Genomic DNA, 15,674 nt, shown 5'->3' with positions numbered 1-15,674 from the left:
TCAGTCCTCAAAATCTTGATCTTCTTTCCGGTCATATTTTCCACCAAGGCTTTGAAGGTACGGAACCACATGAAAGCCTCATCCTTCTTCTTCAAGAAGTATATCCAGGTTTTGCGAGAGAAGTCATCAGTAAATGTCATATAGTAAGAACATCCCCCCAGGGATGTTACAGGCAACATACCGGAAAGATCAGAATGGACCAGTTGCAATATCTCAGATGTCTTTGTGACACTTGAGGGGAAAGGTCCCCTTGTATGTTTTCCTTCAGCACAGCCCTTACATACACCTTTATGATTATTTCCAAAATCAGGCATCCCTGTCACCACCTTCCTTGCTTCGGGAAGAGCCTTGTAATGAAGGTGTCCAAATCTTCGGTGCCATAGTTCAGTTTGACGGATAGTATTACAAGTCATAGCTCCCAACGGACTCCCTCCAACCTGGTAGAGTGTACCAACTCTAAAACCAATTGAGATAGCTTCCTTGAAGCTCTTCTTCCACATGAGTACCTTTCCATCAGAGAAAGTTACATTGAATCCTTTGTCTTCCATGGCAGATACAGACACAAGGTTCTTCTTCAATTTGGGTACATAGAGTACATCTTGTAGATGGAGGACTTGTCCTTGAGACAAGTGAAGGGTCACAGTCCCGGTCCCTTTCACAGGATAAGTGGCATTATCCCCAAGGGTAATTTCTAGATTAGTATCCCTTTCAACCATGTCAGAAAGTGCTTCCTTGAATCCGGTGATGTGTCTTGAGGCACCACTATCGATTAGCCAGACATCCATAGTGTCGGGCGGAGATGCAGCTGAGAGAGCAGATATTAGAATATACTCATTTCTTTTATCAACAACATTAGACTCCTCATACCTGGTATTTCTGGTCCTTTTAGAAGGTGGATGGTTTCCTTCAAAGTGAGCCTTCCTCTTTCCTTTGGATTTGTCATTTCTTTGATTCCCATTCCTTCGGTTGTTGTTGTTGTCGTCACTATCGGGAGAATTCTTCTGGAAGGGGCATTCTCTAGCATAGTGTCTAGTCCTATGGCAGGTGAAACATTTACCCTTCTTCTTTTGAGTCTTAGTCCTTCCTTTGTCCTTGGAACCACCAGAGTTCTTCTTTCGGGAATGAGCAACATAGGCAGCATTTCTTTCATTATCAAATTCCTTCATCCTTGTTTCTTCTTGCATACATCTAGACAGAAGCTCATCAAAGTTAGGGATGGTATTATTGTTGAGAATGGTAGTTGTGAATACTTGCCATTCATATGGAAGTCCTCCAAGTGCGGTGAGAACCATCTCACGATCAGCTATTGTCTCCCCAATAGCTAGCAGATTGTTCCTGGTTTCGGTCAACTTCATAAAGAAAGTTTGAATAGACTCGTCTCGGCCCTTCTTCATATTCTTCAACTTGTTCTTGAGGAATAGCACTTGGTTCACATTGTTTACTCGGAACATAAGTATCAGTTTGTCATACATCTCCTTGGATGTGCCTAGTTCAGATATGTAGGCAACCAGACTCTTATTTATGGATTCCCTGATCAGCAGTTTTGCTCTGATTTCTCCCTTCTTATACTTGTGTTTAACAGCAGCAGAGGCATTTGATGGAGGTTCTTGAATCTTCCCTGTCACATGATCTAGGAGATCATGATCTTCTAATTTGAGATCTAATAACATCTTCCAGGCATGGAAGTCATCACTTCCAGTCAGCTTGTCATTCTCCCTGAATTCAAGCTTAGAGGAATCCATTTCCTTCGATGATGATTGCTATAGATAGAGTTTGTCTTCACCTCAGCTCTGATACCATGTAAATTTTTGTAGATGTTCTATGCTAAGAGCAATTTCACTTTTCTCACAGCGATCATACAAGTAGATAAGCAAAATGCAGATAGAACATATAAGCAGATCTTACAGAAGACAAATCAGAAACAAGAAAAATGTATGTGTTTGTTTCGGCGGTCAACAGGATGCTTCAACCAGCAAAGTCTCCTTTGGTCAGCCAGCCCAGCATGTGTCACAACAACCCTCCAACCAGTAGATGAGTCAACCCAAGTCAGTTCTACAAAAGTCAACGCTGTCCTGAAAAGTCAACGCAGGGGCAGCAAGCTAAAAGTCAACGCAGCAGCAAAATGGTCAACCCTTTGACCTCGATTTTTGTGCCAGGTAGTATGGCCTTCAAAAATCGAACCTCCCACAAGTTTTCAGCTTGTTTGGACCAAGCGTTGACCAAAGTCAACGCTGGTCAAACTTCTGCGAAACCCTAGCAGCAGAAACCCTAGCAGCAGAAAAATCCTCTTCGTCCTTCCCACGTGTGGCTGAAATTCGTCCTCCAGGTAGCTCGTACTTTTTAGGATGAGAGAGGAAGATGTGAGTTGTTTTTTTTTGTGATCAAATTCTCTCCAACTTTTCCTGTATATATATATCTATCAATGAGGGTGTGTGACACATCTGTTGGGCATGTGAGCCTACATTACAAAACTGGCTGACCTTTGCACATATAATTTATTAAGAATAATAAATTCAAAATATAAGTTCTGCTCATCGGATTAAGACTATTTTTATATGGATTTTACACCTCTCAGAAAGAGGAATCCAACAAAAATATTAGCCTCTTAATCTGAGCATCAGAACATGGAGTTTGGACCTAGTTGTCCAAATTTAACATAATAACAATCCTACCATGCATCTAAGGTTTCAACAATGTTAGACTCTACTAGGGTTTGTTGCAAACCATAGATTTTATTATCAAAACTAAATCATATCGAAAAACAATATCATCATATCCTAGAATATCAATCTCTACTAGGGCTTTGTTACAAACCCTAGAGTTCACAAACATGAGCATCAATAATTAGGTTAGCATACCCACATATTCATGTACTAACATTTCTCATCAATGTCTACTAGGTAAACCCAAGACACAAGCATCAAAGTTACAACTACAACAATTTCTTTTAGGCTAGGGTTTCGATCAAACATAATACACCTAGTGTTTCATTACTAGGATCTTACTATACTCATTAAAAGGGATTTGCTCATAAACCCTAATTTACGAAACCTTAAAGATCTAGAGTTATAATGCATAATAGATATTAACAGCAAACCCTAAAGAATCGAGTTTTCTATAACAATACCAAAAACCTTAAACGTGAGATGAATAAGTTTTCTAGACTTTATCAACAACGCTAAATAAACAAGGGTTTCATAATCAATATTGACACACCCTTAGGGTTTTATAGTGAACCCTTTAAGGGTATCACAAGAATAATAGTATAATCTAATGATTAATCACCCTAACAAGAATCTTTATGATTCAAAACCCTAGACATAAAAATGTCAGTGATGTAAAGCAAATTTTAAAAGAAGAATGGTCGTACGTTTTGCATGAAGATAACTTTATAACAAATCTTATAATTCAAAACATGCCTCGACTTGTTCCTTAAGAAACCTTGTATGACATCAATTCTTGAAGGGATTCCTTTGCAACATAACTTCATTCATGTTTCAAGTTTATCCTCTGAAGTCTCCTCCATAACATTTCTGTATTTTGTAGGCTTTCTTCAATTGTTCTTCAGTTGTTCTTTGAGTACCATCTTCCTGCTCCCATTGGTACTCTGATAGAGAGTGGTTAGAGTTGTCCACATCTGACATGCATATGTCTTTCCTCTCACTTGAGGAACCACATGATCCTTCAAACTGTCCATCAAAATCCTTTTTTCCTTTGCATTATTTTTTGTGAATTCAGCAAGTTCATCTGCAGCAGTAGGAGGTACAACCACTTGTCGCACTATGTCCCAAACTGCTACCTCCTCAAACACTTTCTGAACTATGTCCTTCCAAACAGCATAGTTGGATATCCCATCCACTATGTCCTCTATCATTAAGAACATAGCCATGTCTGCTGTCCAAAATTTACAAAACCAAGAAAATGGAGAAATGAACTTTCCAGCAGACCTTGTTGTCCCGAAATATCAGTTTGTTGTCCAAACTAAGTTTGTTGTCCAAAAATTCAGTTTGTTGTCCAAACCACTATTTGTTGTCCCAAACTACTGTTTGTTGTTCAAACTACAATTTTCAGCCTGTAGCTCTGATATCATGTTGAAATTTGATGACAAAAAAAAGTTTCCTGCAATCCCAACCCGGTTGTAATTTCACCATATCACCCCCATTTAGTTAAATGCCCTTTCCCATAAACATACATTCAACATATAAAATTCTCGAAATGAAATTTTCAGATTAAAACACATGGGACTGTCAACACATGCTGAAAATAAATATGGACATAACCAGACAAGCAACACACATAAAAATACACACAGATTTTTGGTCAACTTAGACCCAAGCAAAACCCCTTGAATCTTCTTCGGGGAAAACCAGTTAAAGAGATCTTTAAATTTATTTATCTTTCAAATTCAGTGAAAATACATTTGCAGAAAAAAACAAAACAACAAAATACAACTTATCTCTTTTGCCCAAAACTACTTGAAAATCGTGCCCATTTTGCCTCGATTTTCGTGCCCACTTGAGGTTGAAAATATGTATTGTACGAATACAACTATACGGGCTGGACTGTACGGATTTCCTTACAGTTATACAGATTTTTTTTTCAAAAAAAAAATATTTTTTTCTTTCCTTCTTTTTCAAAAACTTCTCTTGAATGGCGTGCAGCTCACAACATTCAATGTCGTTCGTACTATACCTTCTGTTGTCTTCTATGCCTTGATTTCCATGCCCAGCTTTGCCCAAAAATCACTCATTCAACTTGCTGAACAAATTTCTCCTTCAAAACTTTTCTCTAGCTCTCAGCCTCCTTTCTCCACTCTGCTCATCAAAAATGAATGCAGTCTCTCTTTTCTTTTCCGCCTTTTGTTTACCTAAATGACTTTTGGGCAACCCTAAGATCTAATGGCTCAGATTCATTTAGATCAAGGGATGACAATAAATGTGCATTTAATTCTCACTTTCTATTTTTTAACTCACCCATTAAATAAAGCACCTACATTGTACTTTATGCCTAAAGTCACATTTCACTTTATAATTTAACATTGACTTTACCACTTATAAATTCACTTTCACTTTATAAAGTCACACTTAGGAAAAGAATTATTTTGGACACCTTTCTCTAGGTAGAGACACCCATGGGAAACCACCTGTCCAAGGTACATTAAAAATCAACATAAGATACTTATCTTTGGTAAAATGGTGATAGCTCCCTCTTAATCCAATCTTGAGGGATACCTACAACTTTATCAAAATGAAAATTGTTCTAACAAGACATGTAGACCTATAAACTCTAGAAATCAAAACATAAAGGAAAACAATTCATAACAAAAATAAAGGACTAAGGGCTATGTGAGAGAGAGGACTTAGTAGTATAAGTCCTTGACTCATGATTCTTCGATCTTGTTCTTCTTAGGTGGATCTTCATCAGCAACATTCGCATGTTCCCTCTCTCTCTTCTTATTTCTTGGATTCTCTGGACAATGAATTTTGTAGTGACCCATCTTGTGATGGTTGTAACATTCAAACTTAGATAGATCCACTTTCTTCTTTGGTCCTTTGAACTTCTTGAAGGTTCCCTTCTTCTTGTGATGAGCAAAATAGGCATTCGAGGTGATTTCTTCTTCCTCCTTTTGTTGTTTATTAACAATATTTTGGCTTCTTCTTGACTACATGCATTCCACATTTGTTCAAACGTTGGAGTATCCTTCCAACTGTTAAGTCTTGATGCAAAAGCATTCCAAGGTTTTTGTAGTCCTAGAAGGGCAGTGATTACGAGCTCCTTTTCTAGGACAACTTCATCTATTGCTTGGAGTTCATCTCTGATTCTAGATATCCTTATAAAATATGATGAAATAGTATCATCATTTGTCATCTTAATAGTTCTTAGTTCATTCTTTAGGCTTCTGATTTGACCAATGTCCTTGATATTGAATAACTTGGAGAGAGCCTCGTACATTTCTTGAGCGGAATTTATGTTGGATATGTATGGAATTAGGTCATCCTTAACTCCACCCATTATAAGGTTCATAGCTAAGATTTCGATTTCTATAAACTTTGTTTTTCTTGCTTCACTTGAATCATTTGTAGGCTTCTTGATTTTTCCTTGAACGAGATCCAAAACTTTGTTCTTTTCGAGAATGAGGTCTATTCTCTTTTTCCAGGCCCTGTAGTTGGAGGCCTCTTCTAATTTGGTTTCTCGCTTCATTGAGTTTTACATAATTCCTGTAGATAGTAGGCTTTTCATTATATATGATCCCCATGAGTTTTCTTTGATCCCTTTTTCCTCAATAGATGTTTTCTCCCTTCATTGAATTTGACATTGTTCCTATAGATAGTAGGCTTTTCGTTATATATGATCCCTTTGAAGTTTCCTTGATCTCAATTTTCTCAATAGATCTTTAACCTGCCTTTTTCTTCCTTCTTTACCTTAGCTCTGATACCATGTTATAAAATCGAAAAGGCAAAATGATTTTCTTTTGTTGATAATTACTTGTGATTTCCTTGAGTTATTATTATCTTTCTTATGTTCTTCTTTTTATTTTAGTTCATCAAGCAATTACCAAAACCAAAACAAGAAGATCAAGAACACCAGATGTAGGCGCAAAGCCAGGGCAAAACACCTATATAGGGGAAAGCCCAGTTAAGAGCTCTTCCTTCAGTAATGAAAATGAGATAGACCAAGACCCTAGACCAATAGACCTTCCACCTCCACCAAGTCAACCTTCTAATGAGATATAGCAACCTTCAATATTTTCTTCTTGTCCAGCAACTACAACCCAACATCATCGCAAATATTTCGGCCCCAACTTCACCAGCAACTTCAGAATTTCGACCTTCCCAACAACTGCAGAATTTTGGCCCTTCCAACAGTTTCACACGTGTGGGAAAAAGAGAGAAAAATTTGACTTCTTATGCTTGTGAGAAACCTCATTTTCCTTCACTATTCTTCTTCTTCTTCCTTGAAATTCGCACTTTTTCTGGCCCCAGAAGTTGTAGATCGAACTTGTTGTGAGTGAGTGAGAAATGAGGTCGAGTTTTTGCCTTTATATAGTGTTTTGCTGCCCAGTTTAGGCCAACTTGTCCAGTTTGAGGCCGACTTGGTGGAGGAGGCCTAATTGACCTATTTTACAATAAAATAACAAATAAATCCCAAGAAGAATTCTTCACATTATGACATGGACAAGGACACTTGACATAAACCCTAGAAGCCTTCAATGGAAGCTTTGACCTAAAAACAATTGACCCAAGCATGAAACCATGCTTTAATAAGTAATAATAAAATTTACTTTTCTTTCTTTTGATAAATACATTTCATTATGACTCAAGTACAATTATGAAGGCCAACACTAGGTACATTCTACAACACACAAGTCAAGAAATCAAAGGCTACGAAGCAATCATTAGAAAACAAAATAGAACTTATCCAAATAAAAGCATCGAAGTCTTCAAGTAAAATTTCCAAGTTGAGGAAAAGGGAACAAATACAAATGAAAATCTCGTGATCTACTAAGAAACATTTGTGCATGCAAGTAATCATATACCTGAGGAAAATCAAGAAATTGCCACAAACATAATCAGAGAAAATCATGTCACACGAACTCTTTATCGAAACCCAAATCATAGGAGTAGACATTTCAACCAATCAACCTATCCAAATCACTCAGGACGAAAACATCAAACTTATGTTACGAAGAATGCTAATGTCAAAACAATTAAGTCTTATGATAACAATTCATGTCAGGTATCAAATAATCACAAAGTCCCACAAAAGATTGATTTGGGATGGTTAGATCATTTCATAGTGCGACAATTCTATACCACAATTAGAATTTCATATTGTATTCCATCTTCGAAGATGATAGCTTCAGGAAATTAAATTCATCCATATGAATGTTGCACAAAGTGGGGACGTTTTTTGGAAGCGCAACATCAAAAAGCGACATTTTCCAAAAAAATAGGGAGCGAAGCATCTCGGAAGCATCTATATATATATATATATATATATATATATATATATATATATATTCAAAAAAAACATCCAAAATACCAAATTAGTTGTAGAAGATATGAAATCACGCATATTTGTACATAAATCAAGATAGATATGCCATCCATTGTATATGAATGATTAATTATTCTACATCAACCATCTAGATGCAACAACCATCTAGAATCTAGATCCCTCTCCTCTTGTCTAGAATTTGCCTCTACTTTCATTCTCTAGGGATACTAGTCCACATTGCCCAATTCTGATCAAACGGCCTAATCCAAGCCTTATAATATAGTAGAGAAAACTTAACATGCCTAATCAATGATTTTGACTTGAGTGAAGGATACATTTTGGATAAGGCCATGACAAAGGAGTTCAACATTGAACACCACCAACACTGGGGTACATACAGGGCTTAGTGCTCTTGTTTAAATGCCAATCACATACCCTCATACATGATATAATCTAATGAAAAGCCACAATCCCATTGATCGTGAAATCCTGAAAATCATTAAGTCTGCTGAATTTTTAATGGAATATGAAATTCTATTTTCTCCATATGAAGTTTGATGAGGTTGGAACCACTCTCAAACATCCTAGTTTGATGAGGTTGGAACCACTCTCAAACATCCTGAGTCACTTCATCATAATGTTGAAAATTTAAGTAAAAGTGACATTCTCTTTTATCTTTAAATTTCATACTTTTAAAACTGACATTCTCTTTTATCTTTAAATTTCATTCTTTTACTTCAAGAATTTAACATTACCATTAGGTAACATCTAGGAAGCCTCTAGGGAGCATCAAGGGGGCACCTTGGTAGTGTTCGAGAAGCATAATTCCTACATAATAGTTCAAAAACCTAAGTCAAGTCCAAAAAAACCCCCAAGTCCGTGGAACTGTCTACCTTTCTCCTGGATCAGTTAGCCGCGCTTCTATTTATCAGAAACCGCGAAAAAAAAAAGTTCTGATCCGCGGTTCTGCTTCAGGATCGGTGTCAGATCCATCCAAGATGTGAATCTGCCTCCAGATCCTAGGGGGAAAGGATCCTGCAACATTGATGCATATGCTTTGACAAAGCATCTCCAAAGATGAAGGCAATGTTATGAACATAAATATGTATAAATAATAGTTAACAACAATAATTAATAATTAGGAAAAGGGATGTCTCAAAGGCATTACTTTTAAGTCGGCAAACCATGGTCTTAATATACAACACTCACTTCTTGGTGTAAGTTCTATTATTTCCGATTTGAATCAATATGGCAGACAATCGCAAGATGCATCACACCCAATGGAATGCAATCCCATTGACCTCTACAGGTCATATCTGGACAGTTGATATAATTGTTTTTTCGTTCTTTCCCACTAGAAAACATCACCTATCTTCTAATTTTAGCTTGGTAAGGTAGAACTTGATCACCGAAGTGTTTATTGAAGAAACTATACTCCAATTGACATTTGCATATTAGGGCTATTCGAATTTGAAAGTAACAAAAATAGCCATCTCAGAAGAGAAGTTGCCTCATAGACAGAGAAGGAAGAATTTTCAATGGAACTTCAGAAGAAATGCTCCTCAATTGGTATCTTTCTTTCTGGTGCAGTAGTGATCCAGTCTGAAGTTCTCATGATCTGGACACAGTAACTAGTATTCTTTAAACTAAACAAGATGAAGAAGGATACAAAAATGAGAAGTTCAGATTCACCAATTTGCATTAAGAGCTTATGATATTGGTAGCAACTTCTATTATCAAAGCATGACCTGAAATTCAGTTAAAATTAAACACATCCACAATGTCTCATTAATAATGTTAAGAAAATGAAGAAATTCAAATTCAACGAATTGCAGATTACCTGCTTCCGATAGTTACGGCCTCGGCTATTCTTATAATATATCAAAAGACCACATTTGAAAACCATTGCAGCTTGCCGCACCATTGTATCTAGAACAGACACACAAGGCTCAGTGAATTACACACAATGGACAACATACTAAATGGTTTATGAAACATTTTCACCGAATAATTGAATAGTGAATACTTCAATCAACATGAATGCATTAAAACATGGTATTTGCAGATCTGTTACGGTGAATTCCTTAATAGACAAATATGTGGGGCATATGCTGATCACCATAATGTACATTGTAAACAGTCAAAATTACAAATAACAGCCTTCCCACAGTTCATTTGTTTATTCTTTGCGATTCACATAAACAATACAGAAAAAGGTGCTAATATAAGAGAAATTGTATCAGAAATGACCAATATATCTTTGCCTTCATGACAATCTGACACAGAATACAACAAACTCAAGGTAGAAAAAACCTTTAAATTGGGATGGAGTCTGGTCAAGAATTATACATAGTACATTTGTAGGCAGCTTCAAGGTTCTTTAATTTTGATAACTTTGGAAAGAAAACACTTCTATTCCTCAGTAAAATGACCATCCCAATAAACTATTGAACTCACTAGAAAAGATTTCAGTACCTTCTGAGGAGCTATGAGAAATTCCCAAGCAACATTGCCAGACAGAAACAAAGATGGAACAACACAGCCAAAGAGATAGACATATCTCACAATAATAGAGAAACAAACGAGTCAAAACGTGACAAACAGTAAGGGCATAGCAGTGATTCGCAGTGAGCTGAAGGGTTTAGCTTGATCAGATGTCACCAATGTTGTTGGGCATTTGGCTAGATCTGTGCCAGCAGGTGCCTAGTTTGAATCCCCCTAGGTGAGGTTCACTAGTCGACATCGACAGGTTTAATAGAGATGCCATCCATAAATGTGGGGAAGCATCCCTGAGGCTTCCCCACCAGGTTTTCCCAGGGGTATTATTAAAATTAAATTAAAAACAATATAGCCAAAAAAAATGATAGTCAGCCTAGAAGATTTCATCACTCTGTCATACGCATCTAAGACTGATCCCAATTTTAGTCCAAAGGACATTACTCTTCATGAATATACTCTATTTTAGGAACATTTTTATGCTTTGATGATGTGGTAATTTTAAAAACAGATATTTGAAATTTGAAGATAATACTAAGGACCACATTGAAACACAAAAAAATTACAAAACTTTAATATAATGCAGGAGCCAGAAACATGTTGGAATGAGGTTGTCATTGATGTCAACCCAAGCAGCACCAGAAGACGGGGCCTTCTTTGACCAAAATGACATGGTTTTTTGAGTCCGCATCATCCATGCTGAATTCTCCTTGTTGAGCCAATTCCAGTGATATGTGGCATGCCACAACAGCCTTCACGGTATGGGAATTATGCCTGTTTAAAGATGAAGGCCACAACTTGTGCGCAGAAACCCCAAAGGACTACGATATGGCAGCTCTTCTTTGGCCAAGACAAACAGTCAAGTAATAAGGCTCTTCTCAATCGATTAAAATAAACTTCATTATGGCAAAAGGTTATTTTTGGAAGGTTTTTAAATTTATTTTAAAAATCAAAATTCAAAGGGGCTTTGGGTTCCAAATTTTTGGCTCCAAGCAAAATTTAAATTGAATTTATTTTTGGTGCAAATTCAAAAATCCATCCAACGGCTCACCTATTGGAAGACCCTTTCAATCCAAGAGAAAACTATTTAAAGGCTTTGATTAGCCCTCCTCTAGCAAGAATCAACGCATATCATTCTTGTGACTATACTCTGAAATATCTTCAGCCCTGTGATGACAGTGCAAAATCAAACGAGAGGCTTGAAAGGAGTTTTCAGTTTGGGTTATGGTCTACTCGGGATTGCGCTGGAATATACACTTATCTCTCTGTTACATGTCAGTGAAGGTACAGGACTGCAATCTCTATCAAAGGGACCGAGATTTGTCAAGTGAAAAGCTTGATCCAAACTTCAGAACAATTCTAACCCTGCAGTCATTAAGGAGGATTCATTTAGGCATATCTGGGATTCGTTGTTTTGGTTTTGCCTTATTTGGGAATCGTTGTTTTTATTGCAGAAAGTAGGATTTCGGCCTTCTCTAAGGCATCAATTCTGAGCACAAATAAAAGGATTATCTCTGCAATTTGATTGAAGGAACCAGCAGAGCATCTACCTGAAGCTGTTTGTAGCCTCTTTCTGAGCAACATAATCACTGCTGCCTCGATCATTTAAGTCTACTAGACCATGTCATTGAGACATAATTTTTTTGCGGAAGTATGGATAGGTTCATTCTTGGCCAAAGCCTCTGAAATTTTATGGACCGATCAAACTATGTTTGTGGTTCAAAATTGTCTTCAAATCCTACAGCATCTGCAGTCTTGTTTTATGTAAAGATTTGACTTCTAAAATTCAATAATTTCCTTGCTTGATATTCGGCATATACCCCTGATGAATGCTTCAATCCAGCCGATTCAACTTGAAGCAAGTCCTGAAGCATGAGATTATTCCTAGGTTGGAGATTCTGCGCTTGTGATCTTTCCATTTGAACCAACCTAGCTTGCATGGCACTTATTTCTTTTGCATGATTTGATATTAACTTGGCTTGATTGAGCTCCATATTCTTAATTATTTGCATCAATTCCTTAATAGGATCACTATCAGATTCTTTTACTTATTTTCCTTTAGATTCTCATGACTTACTTGGACCCCTTTCAAAACCCGGAATTTCAGACTTCCTGGAGGCTTTTCTAAACTTTTCCCATTCCACAGCTAAGTCCTAGGCAGTCTTTACATCATTTGGCTTAGCGCATTTCAGCTCATAAGAAATCTCAGCCATAAATGCACTATAGAATATACCAAAAGAGACTTGTCTGGAGGTTTATAATCTTGATGAAGATCTCTGACAATATCATTAAAGCTCTTATTAAACTCTTCAACCATCTCATTTTCATTCTTTCTTATATGGCCAAAAGCCCTAACCAAAAGGCTTCTTCTCCCTTTTCGCCATATTTATCATTAAAAGCATTAACAAGTGATTGCAATGAATCAAATGAATTATTCGGAAAATCAGTAAACCAATCCATGGCATCTTATTCCAAAGAAAGGACCAAAAACCTCATCTTCATAATTATAATTAGCACTGCTAGCAAATTTACCCAAGAAAGCTTTAAAAGCCTTGAGATGAGTTTTAGCACTAATCACATTATTGCCTTGGAAAGAAGGTAACAACTCAACTTTTTCGTGAAGATCATGTGGATAACCTTGAATGTTAGCAAAATTACAAGGGCCAAACAAGTCCACGATGTCTTATTCAACTAGGTCAAGAAAAAGCAAATGCATATCACGGAGAGCTTCCAGTCCAAGATTAACAAGAAGTGTACAAGAAGAGAGCTTGTGTAATCGAACTTTGAAGACCTTTTCAATATCCGAAGCAAGATTAACCAAGCTATTTGTATGCCTTCTAGTATAAGCTCTAGTAGAAGATGGAATAAGTGGAGTCGCCACTCAAACAGAAATCTAACTCTAGAAACCCAAGATGCTAGAACCGAAAGTTAGTAAAGGGAACCGAGTGTTGAAGAATGTAACTAGTGTCAAACTTCATAATTGTATTTGAGTCATGATGTAATGCATTTGTCAAAAGAAAGAAAAATGAATTTTATTATAAAAGAAATTGACTTATTAAAGCGTGGGTTTCATGCTTAGGTCAATGGTTCTTAGGTCAAAGCCTCCATTGTAGGCTTCTAGGGTTTGTGTCAAGTGTCATGGTCCATGTCAACATGTAAAAGACCCTTCTTGGGCTTTGTCAATCAAGAAAGAAATTTATTTTTACGTAAAATAGGTCATTTAGGCTTCCTCCACCACAAATCGGACTCAACCTGGACAATTCAACCTCATCAAGGGAATTTGACCTCACAGATTCACTATATAAACGCAGCAACTCGACCTGATTTGAAGCACATCAATCACTAGTTTGATCTGCACTGGTTGGAGACAGAAAAGGGTTTGAAATTCAAGGAAGAGGAAGGAAACCCTAGAGAAGGAGAAGGAAGTCCTTATCAAGCATAAGAAGTTGAATTTTTTCTCTCTGTCTCACACACTAGGTTGTTGGAAGGGTCAAAATTGCAATATTGTAGCTGGCTCAAAATTCTAGAGTCACTAGACCAAAATTCTAGAATTGTTGGGGCTGAAATTCTGGGTTGTTGTTGGGTTGTAGCTGTTGGACAAGAAGAGACTACTAAAGGTTGCAAAATCATATTGGAAGGTTGCCTTGGTGGAGGAGGAAGGTTTTTGGTCATGTCTAAGGTCTTGGTCTATCTTAATCAGTGTTACGAAATCGCGATTTTTCACCTGAAACAATTAAATTGGCGATTTTTTCAAAATCTTGATTTTTGTATTTTTTTTAAATTGAATTTTTTTGTAATTTTTTTTTTGCTGATTTTTACTGATTTTATCTCGATTTTTACGATTTTATCTTTTTTCAGACCCTCACCGATTTAATCTCGATCATGATTATTGCAACATTGATCTCAATTTGATTAGTGGAAGAGTTTGACTGGGTTTTCCCCTAGAGATGGGTTTTATCCCTGGTTGAGTGTGCCCACATCTGGTGTCATTGATCTTCATGTTTTGATTTGATGATTTGTTTGATGAAAATAACATAAATAAGGTAATAAGAATACAAGAATAACATAAGTAATTATCAACAGAAGAAAATATTTCTGATTTTCTAACATGGTATCAGAGCTAAGGTGAAGAAGGAAGAGAAAGGCAGCTTGAAGATCTATTGAAGAAAGGAACAAAGGAAGGCAATTAAGGATAAAAATTATATAAGAAGAGAAGCCTACTATCTATAGAGACTATGTCAACTACAATGAAGGCAGAAAACAATCTAGAAGGAGCCCCCAACTACAAGGCATGGAAAAAGAGAATAGATCTTATGCAGGAAAGGAGAAGTTCAAAGAAACTGAAATCTTGGCCATGAAACTGGTAGTAGGTGGAGTAAAGGACAATCTAATCCCATACATATCCAACATTGACTCTGCTCAAGAAATGTATGAAGCCCTCTCCAAGTTATTCACCATCAAGAACATTAGTCAAATAGCTAGCCTCAAGAATGAATTAAGGACAATAAAGATGACAAAAGATTATATCGTTTCATCATACATTACAATGATCTCTAGAATATGAAATGAACTCCAAGCATTGATGAAGTTATACCAGAAAAAGAACTTGTGATTGTTGCACTACTAGGTCTCCCAAAATCTTGGAGCTCTTTTGCATCAGGAATTAGCAGTTGCAAGGATAAACCAACCTTTGAACAAATGTGTAATGCATGCAGTCAAGAAGAAAACCACATCTCATTAGTAAGTGACAGAAAGGAGGACGAAGAAAACAACACTTCAAATACCTACTCTGCTCATCACAAGAAGAAGGAAGTATATAGGAAGTTCAAAGGACCAAAGAAAAAGGTTATCTATCTAAGATGAATGCTACAATTGTCATAAGATGGGACACTACAAAAATCAATGTCCTGAAAATTTAAGAAATAAGAAGAAAGAAAAAGAACATGCAAATGTTGTTGGTGAAGCTCCACCTAAGAAGAACAAGACTAAAGAACCTAAAGTCAAACACTTATACTATTAAGTATTCTCTCATATATCCTTCTAGATCTAATATTCTAAGTTTTGTAATGTTTTATGTTTTGATTTTTAGGATTCATAGATCTAATATGTCTTGTTAGAAATTCTTGAAGTTGTTTTGATAAGTTGTAGGTATCCCTCAGAAAGATTGGATTAAGAGGGAG

At 36.6% G+C, this 15,674-nt stretch overlaps 1 protein-coding gene across 1 annotated transcript in view; it reads right to left on the bottom strand.

The window, feature by feature from the left end:
- The window catches only part of LOC149198165 (RING/U-box superfamily protein), a 155,779-nt gene that overhangs the window by 53,959 nt on the left and 86,146 nt on the right, over nucleotides 1–15,674 (bottom strand). Inside the window, exon 4 of the mRNA XM_089406143.1 lies at nucleotides 9,839–9,927. Coding sequence (XP_089262269.1) covers nucleotides 9,839–9,927 — 89 coding nt within the window. The remainder of the gene's footprint in view (nucleotides 1–9,838; nucleotides 9,928–15,674) is intronic.

The sequence above is a fragment of the Pinus tabuliformis genome, chromosome 2_2 (assembly GCF_031772625.1).
Source record: "Pinus tabuliformis cultivar Carrire ecotype Pingquan chromosome 2_2, CPIR1, whole genome shotgun sequence".
Taxonomy (NCBI): domain Eukaryota; kingdom Viridiplantae; phylum Streptophyta; class Pinopsida; order Pinales; family Pinaceae; genus Pinus; species Pinus tabuliformis.
The sequence above is the reverse complement of the archived record's forward strand: the minus strand, read 5'-3'. Positions and strand labels throughout refer to the sequence as shown.